Raw genomic sequence first — 9,056 nt, 5'->3', positions numbered from 1 at the left:
ACATTTATTAGGAATAGGAAATTTCTCCAAAACATTGGGACATCATTATCCCAAACTGAGAAGTATCCCAGAAAATGGGGAAAAAAAGGAGAAACATTTTTTGGGAAAGAATATAGATTAATTTCAATTCATTCACTATCATGTCATGTAGTCATTCATAGTGAGAAACAACCGGATCCAACACTAGGTGTTTGATCTCAAAATATCCTATGGAAGATCGAAAACAGAAACTTATATCATCCATATAGTTAGGAAACCATATACCATATACAACTCAATTGAGTTTTATAGCACTCGGTATCAGCAGAAAACAACAGTGACAAAAGACTATCCCCAAACATATCAATCTTCTAATTAAAAGCAGCATTACGTGTAAATGTCAAAAGACTAGGGATTGCCTTCAGTTCTCCAATGCTTACTTCGCTTTCGCCTTATCATCTTGTTCAGGCTTTTTCGGTTGAGATGAGGTCTGATGATTACCTTCAGTTTCTTTGCCACGGCCAAAGATAAAATTTTTCACAGAGGACTCAACAGATTCTATGCCTCTCTTTATCTGAAAATAGAACATGTTAAGTCAGAACTTTATTGTTAGTTTTCTTGGTACCATCATGAGAGTCTATCAATTTTGAGCTTCACATATAATTTGTTTATATTTTTGGTATATACTATGTGCAATAATAGCAAAGCTTTAACCCCAACTCATTTGGTGTTAAATACATGAGCCTCTCTGATTTTATCAAAGCTTCGGCCCCCATTTCCCCCCAAAACAGTTGAATTTGTCACTGCATTTCACCGCCTAAACTATTTCCAGTCTCATTTTACATCCTGAACTATTAAATTTTTCCATGTTTACCCTTGCACTATTACTAGTCCCACCTTACAACCCTGAACTACCACTTTCATACTTAGTTACCGCTTTTCATTTATTATTTTATGGGTATTTTAAATAGATTTATGAGAGCAAAGTGACAGTTCAACGACAAGGTGGAACTAAAAATAGTTCACAAGGTAAACAAAAACAGATTTATAATAGTTCAGGAGGTAGGATGTGACAGAAAATAGTTCAAGAGTACATAGAGACATTTTAATAGTTTAGAGGGAAAATAGGGAACGACCCTTCTACTAATTTGTTTTTTTTACTAGATTCCCTTAAATCATCTATATTTGCAAAATTACCTCCCAAATCTCAGTAGTTTCCAAAATTACCCCCAGTTCATGAACATGGGGGGAAAACCCAGATCTAACATTGCTGTTTATCAAACGGTTTTGGGATTAGGGCTGATGTGACAAAGGGTAAAACAGTACAAAATCATCCAAGCACATCGAAAGATAACTAATGATACTAGAGTGTTTGTTAAAGCTCTGGATTTATTTCTGTTAGAGATATCTCTCTCTATTATGCCTTACTGATGCAAAATCTTTTTTTCCCCAAATGCAACTTCTTTATTAATCGAGGTTACTATAACTGTTTAGTGGGCTGAACGGTGGGAGTGCTTAAATTTCTCTCCATGAGCTCGCGCTTACAAATCACCTATCATTTATGTACCTGATTTCAAAAGGACTAACAAGGTGATATTTTGATATGTCCTCTATAATAGATTAAGGCTCACCAACATGGCAAATAACAGGGTCTCTAATAATGAAAATCTTATTAGGTTGGGAAATATAGGGTCATCCTATAGAAACCACCTTTCATTGTCAATTTATACATAAACCATCTTTAAATGATTTTTTGTTGCAATCAAGAACCTAAGAGTCTTTTTAGTTGATTTTTTCGGTGTTGCTGTAATGTGTAGTTATCAAATCCCTGGCTGCGACACAAAATGCTTTAAAGATTTTTCACGTATAAATTGACAATCAAAGATGATTTCTAAAGGAATGATCCTATTTTAAGAGTGATTTCAAGAAAGAAAAAAAAAAACCCCAATACATACTAATGCGATCTGATGCATAATCAACCACATATTGAAAAGGGGAAAGAAATTCTCCATACCTCACTCTACATAACATTTTGGTTCATAATCAAGTCCTCTTCTAAGCATAAATCAAGCAATCACAACTTGATAATATAATGGTTTAGCAAGTAAATTTTTGCCGAAATAGAATAAATTATGAACCCTAAACACATTTTTTTAACCTTAAGCTTAAAATCAACCCATCAATCAAATTGGTCTACAACAAATTTCACAATTAGGGTTTAGGGTTTTAAGGTGTATAAAGCTCAAAGCAAAAGCGAGAAAACATAAACCCAGTGTTGTCGAGGGTATAATTGTAAATAACTCACAGGGCCTAAGGCATTCTCCTGAGGGCCGTAGTCGGCGGTGAGGAGGAAGTAGGCGGCTGTGATGGAGGCCACCATGGCCGTTCTCCTTATGAGCTTGTCTGCTTTCGGATCCATCGCCATTTTTTCTCTCTCTCTTGTGAAATTCCTCCGGGGGGAGACTGCGGTTAATATCTGGTTATTTCTATCTACTGTACGGTAGTGTGTGAGTCAAATGTGTGAAGATTATGGTGTGTAAGAGAAGGAAAGGGGTATATTTTTTTATTGCCTATATCTTCGGTGTTCTATGAAGATTTGTTAGAGCATCAGTGGCATATCTGTAAATAAATTCCTTAAAAATAGCTCTCATATTTTTAGATAGATAGATTTGACGGTTAGGAAGTGTTCCCCACCCAAAATTGTAATTAACTATAGATAAATATGTTAGTTAAGGAAATATAATTTAGGTTAGTTAGAATTCTCCAGCTAACTAATATTTTACGTTATAATTTTTACTGTCTTATTTTTATGTACTTGTGACTTTATTGATATCTCGCTAATATGGTGATGATAATGTGAATAAACAACGTTTTGATTAGTGTCATCCCTCAATTAAACTAACAACCTTCAATTATTCATTGCTACTCAGGGAAATTCTTTCAATTAATCATAAAAAAGGAGCAACTGTAGGCAATCACACTTATACATTTCCATGTAAAGGGATAAGGTACATCTGCATGCAAGACAAATTTGCATAGAAGAAATTCAAGAACCAAGCAAGTAAACCCACAGGAATAAAAAAAAACAAATTAATGGAAAAAAATTAGAAATCAAATTGTCAGGCTTAAAATACCTTTTCTGGATCAACTAAACTTTTGTTTCTGGTGGGGCTCAGTCAAGTATGCCGGAAAAGGCGTAGGAGGCGACGATGTAGGAGAGGTGATGATCGGTCTAGTTCGAGGAGGAAGGATATGGTAGATAGATTTCTAGAGCGGCGGAGAGGGTGGAAGGTCGGGAAGAAGGCGTAGATGGAGGAGAAGGGTTGGATGGAGTTGTGGTGGTGGCCCTGGGAGCGAAGAATTGGTGCAGCAAGAGAGAAAACGAAGATAGAGTAAAAACATAGCATGGTTTTGGAAGAGGATAATTAGGAAAGTAAGTAAATAGGTTGGACAAAAATGCCCTTCCAGCTTTTTAGATAGTTTTTAATTTTTTTTTCAAATTAAAAATGCTAAAATTGCTAATTTGGGAGCACCGAAGCAATGCTCTTTTTTATTAATATTTTCGTGAAACTTCGATAGTTTAGAATCTAATTAAAATTTTGAAACTAATTTCCACTATTTGATTCTAGTAAATATATCACGTGAGATTGTTAATGTTGCCCTGCCAAAAAAGATTTGTTTAACATAAAAAAAGAGATCTATTCCTCTGTAATAATGGGATGATCCAAGATTCACTATTCACGCTATATGTTACTATAGTTCGACGGGATACTGTAAGCATTTAAAAAAATATCATTGTAGCACCTACAAAAATCGAATTAATGTAGCGGAAATAAAAAAATGGAGGCCGTGTTTTGCACGGGGTGCACACTAGTTTTGTTTGATTGGGAAAGACTAATTAGCCAAAAGCATTCTGCTCAGCGTGCATAGGTACAACAAAATTGCATGGTCCGAGCCAATCGTGCTTGTTATCTATCTATATTATATAAAAGCAATTACGATGTTATACAAAAGTGGAGAAATGAGTTTTTATTCCTTCAATTTTATATGAGAATTGAAAGGCATCTTAATAAAAGGTGGGGGTAGTTTAGTCATTTTTTACCATCTTATTGATGTGGGTCCCTTCTCTTCCTCCTTCCTTCTACAGGGTTTCGTAACATTTCATTCTTTCATCTCTATTTCAAATTTAAATCCATCTTTTTTTCAAATTTAAAATTTCATTTCCTTTTCTCGAGAAGGTTCCATTATTTTCATTCCTCAATTTCTTTCTCAAACTTAAAATTTCATGCATTTTTTAAAACATGTAATTTAAGAAAATAAAAATGCAACATAATGTGAACTAGGAAGTAACATACTATAAATTAAAGCCTTATTTAACATGAATTTTATATATATATATATATATATATATATATATATATATATATATATATATATAAATTCTTATTATTTTGATCAACATTTTTTTACTAGAAATACTATAAATGCACATTAAATGATTATATCATAATTAACATGCAGGATCATCTTTAGATATCAAAAATTAATTAACTGCACATGCATTCGCAATTGCCAATACAATAGTACTACTCTATAAAATCTTAGTGGAGGTAGATAAAAGTGAATGAATGATGATAAATTTCCTATTGCATAATTGAGTTTATAGGAAAATTAGTGATTTGTGTGAGGTCAAATTGATAATTTTGAAAATTTTTTGAATGAATAGACTGTATAGATATTCGTCCACTTTTACCACATTACCTCTCCATCTTCCGCTCCCTCTCCCGCCATTTACAGCTAAGATTACAAATAGTGAAATTTTCAATAATTTCAATAAATCTACAACTAAGCTTTTAAATATTAGAGAGTGTAAAATAAAAGAGGCTCCAAAAAATGAAAATACTTCTATTAATGATAAATCGTGGAGTAGAACATTTAAATAATAGTTGCAGTAGTTCCAAATATATCTCTTAATCCAAAATTTTTAATAAAATATTTTATTTTAATTTCTTTAAAACTAATTCATCATATATTTTTACAAAAATATCTCAGAGACCTCAAGTAGGGGACCTAAAGAGGAACAAGTGAGGTGTTCCCCCCTGAATATATGATGCATGATGCACTGTTAGATAACAAGCATTTTCAAAAGCCTATGTCAAATTTCAATAAAAATTTCTCACGTTGGATCAAAGCTTGTTTTACAGTGAGCTCTATTTGTTGTTTGCTAGGAGGAGTCTGTTGGCATGGAATTTATTTAGGTACCGTTTGGCAAAGGGTTAAGTGAGGGGTTAAGGAGACTTAACCCCTTCTTAACCTGCCAAACACAACAAATCTATATAAGGGTTAAAGTGAGTTAACCCTCCATAATTTGCCAAACATAAAAAATATAGAAGGGTTAAGTTAACCCCTCTAGAGGGGTTAAAATGAGTTAACCCCTCAAAATGAGGGGTTTACTAATACTCCTCTTTAGATGGAATAAGAGTTAACCCTTCTAATTATAAAGAAAATAGTCAAAATCATTGTTATTCCCAAACACTAAAACTGATCATAAGGGCTAAAATAAAACTTATTTAACGGGTTAATAATTTAGTCCTTCGGATTATCAAATGGGCTAAGTACATTAATCCTTCTATTTAACCCATCTTCATTAACCCTTTGTCAAACGGGGCCTTAAGGATTAATTACATTCCGGTGTCTTGTATAGTATGATGTAACTACATGGGTAACCCTACGGTTTGGATATTTACAAGGGTAACCCTGAGTTTAATGGCCAAGAGTGCTAACAGAGCTTAACTTTACACATGAAAAGATAAAAATGCACTTTCATACAAACGGAATTTTTCTGAGCATTTTGGTAGGACTAATAAGGAAATTGAAAGATTTGACAGACTAATATGGAATATTTGAAGTTTTTAGGGACTAATATCTAAATAACCCTTCTACATAAATTACCAAAATAAATATTGGTTCCTTAATTGAGGATGACTCTTGACCTGGCTTTAGAGGCCTATAAATAGCGCCCATTGGGCACCTCTTGAGAAGAACTTGGAAAACGAACGTCGGATCGATGAGATCTTGACATTGTTGCTGCTTTTGTGCTGCTGCTGTAGAAACTGTGTCCGAAGGAACTTTTCCTTAAAACCGAAAGGTTTTGAACCGAAAGGTTCTGAGATCGAGGAGATCTTTGTCTTGACCGAAGGTCTTATAGATCGAGGAGATCTTGACAGTACTGGGTTGGTGCACACCAGAGTACTGTACTACTGTTCCTGAAAATAGTTTGGCCTTGGGATCCTTGCATCAGAGTAGACCAAATATTTCTTTAATCACAACGTTTCACAAATGCACATCAGTTAATTTGAAAAAGTTTAAAATTACAGCACATAAAAAATTCTCTGTTTTATTCCAGATTTAACCACAATCTCCAACAGTCAAGCAACATTTCTGATCTATTATGGATCCCGTGAGGACTCTTGGAGTGGACTGTCTCAAGTTAGAGAATTTTGACGGATTTAACTTTAACGCATAGTGTCGAAAAGTAATCTTCGGGATGCAACTCCTAAAGATCTACTTTGTGGTTTCTGAGGAGAAACCCGACTTTGAAGATGACTCTGAGTCTGAAGCCTCTTAGGCTAAAGATGATCATTTTTGTAGGAGTTATCTCCTTAACTGCCTGGCCAATCATCTAGCAAATGCTTACACCAACAAGCCTTCTGCGAAGGAAATCTGGAATGCTCTGGAGGATCGATACAAGGATGAGGAGAAACTGTCCAAGTCTCATCTCATTAACAAGTTTCTAGACTTCAAATTCGAAGATGACACTGAGGTTTTGCCTCAAGTCAAAGAGGGTTCTAGCCTCTTGGCTATTTAATAAGAAAATAAAGTAAAAAGATAAATATAGTAACAAAGAGAAAATTTACATCCTGAGAGGGTTCTAGCCTCAAGACGAAAGCAAACCTCCATCTTGATCTTCATCTTCATCTCCATCTTCATCTTCATCATCAAATAAAGAGAAGAAAAGAAAAATATGAAGAGGTGAAATTTTTTTATTTTTAATTACAACAAAAAGTTATAATTTTGGAAGATCTTATCAATTAAGAGTAATCATTCTCTCCAAATAGAGTTACAAAATTTTTCACACCTTTAACCCCTCATTCCCTACTCTTATTTATAGTAAACATCCATGAATGTGAACCTTTGGATTGAATTCTTATCCAAAACTCTTAAATTTCAGCATTAGATTCGTAAAAGACTCTCGTCGGCATCGATGTGCATGCTTCTCTAATTGTTGGCCGCCGTTTCTTCTTTCATTGGCTTTGGGCTTGGGCTTTTTTGGTTTTTTCTTGAGTTCTTTATTTAATCCATGGGCTTTTGTTGAGAGAAGAGATCTTGGGTTTTATTTTTGATTAACCTGCAACTAAAGATAAAAATAATTATTAGTGGTATATTTATTCATATAAAATAGATAATGGGGGTATAAAATTATAATAAAAATGTGATTATCACTACCCTGTAATTTATAACTCCATACAGAATTTAATCAAAATTTAATCCAAATTGTATCAAATCTAAAGGCAACATGTAGCCTTACATGAGGATCAAACTGGACAAATATCTAGGGTTTCGATTCGACCTTATGAAACAACGAGGACGATGATGGAACAACGAGGATAGGTGGCGGCGTACTGGGCGTGCTGGTTCGGCTCGTGGAGGAACGCGTCGGAGAGGGGGGCAGAAGAGCAGAGAGGATACGGCGGCGGGGTTGGAGGCGGCGAGGGATACGACAGCGTCCACGACGACGGGCTGGTTCGGCTCGTGGAGGAACGCGTCGGAGAGGGGGGCAGAAGAGCAGAGAGGATACGGCGGCGGGGTTGGAGGCGGCGAGGGATACGACAGCGTCCACGACGACGGATCTGACGGAGGAGTCGGGGTCGCGGAGGCGGCGGAGGGAGGCGGAGAGGGAGGTGTCGGATTTGGTAGAGTTGTGGGTGTAGGTATGGACTAGAGGAAGTTATTTAGGGGGAAGATAAGGCTAAAAAGACGTGAGAGTGTTTTTAGGGGAATAAAGTTTATTTTTAAAAATAATCTGATTGGCCCTAAGAATTTTTACTATTCATTCATTGTTCCCTTTTAGTTAAAAGAAGTAGTAGATAACATTTTGCTAGTAATTTACAGAAAAAAATAAGCATGCCTTTTTCCTTGAAGACAAATAAAGAGAGAAAAAGAATCATTATTATTGCCTTTACTGAGAGAGCATCATACTCCCTTTAAAAACACGAGTTCGGAAAAATCTTTCTATGGTCAATATTACCATTCATTATTATAAATATTTTATTTATATCTTAATCTATCCTAATCATAATTATATCCTATTGTTTGTTGGAAAATTTGTGAAATGAAAATGAAAGAACTGTGTTTGGTTTCATTCTCCCTAACTGCTTAGAAAAAGAATATTTACAACTCTCTCAATCTTAATTACAATTCAAATTTTCTGATTATAAAAGAGAAGAGAATCGAAAGAGATCCTTCCTTTTGTTTAATTCTGGGTTCTTCACGGTGGCGATGGAGTGCCTCCCTCGAATTCTCGCTTGAGTTTGCTCTCCGTTGACGATCCGATGTTTCACTTCACTAGAACGATATCTTCTCCTCACGATTTGACGCTATGGAGAACTTACGTGGCAAGTTTAAAACTAACTCTTAACGAGTTTATGAACTCAGAGCGAGTTTAGAAGAACTTGCAGAGTAAGTTTTGAACTCTGATCGAGTTGAGAAGAACTCCTAGAAAGAGTTCAAGAGCCAAGTCGAGTAATCTCAAAGGCTTTAATAAAAGCCTTACAAGATGATTCAAGAGTTTCTTCAAGTTGCTGATCTCCAGAGCTCCAAGAAGGTCTGAAGAAGCCGAGCCGATCTCTCCTTTTACAATCTTTTTAATGCAAAAAGTTGATCCCTAAACTCAATTGAGTTTCTGATATTTATAGGGGATTAAGGGGTGTAACCGTCCCTTTAATCCGCTCCTTAATGGGGGCTTAATTGCCCCATTAATCGGGTGTAACAGACCCTTAAACCGCTCCCTAAATTGT

The 9,056-nt window shown here is 35.3% G+C and overlaps 1 protein-coding gene across 1 annotated transcript; it reads right to left on the bottom strand.

Annotated features, from left to right (window-relative positions):
* LOC109819717 lies at window positions 215-2,507 on the bottom strand. The gene is made up of 2 exons (XM_020385559.1): window positions 2,285-2,507; window positions 215-553 (listed from the first exon to the last, which is right to left on the bottom strand). The coding sequence occupies exons 1-2, from the start codon at window positions 2,402-2,404 to the stop codon at window positions 416-418; spliced, it is 258 nt and encodes an 85-aa protein (XP_020241148.1). The 5' UTR covers window positions 2,405-2,507; the 3' UTR covers window positions 215-415.

Source organism: Asparagus officinalis, chromosome 1, assembly GCF_001876935.1.
Source record: "Asparagus officinalis chromosome 1, Aspof.V1, whole genome shotgun sequence".
Lineage (NCBI taxonomy): Eukaryota > Viridiplantae > Streptophyta > Magnoliopsida > Asparagales > Asparagaceae > Asparagus > Asparagus officinalis.
Note: the sequence above shows the minus strand (reverse complement) of the source record. Positions and strands in the feature narration are given on the sequence as shown.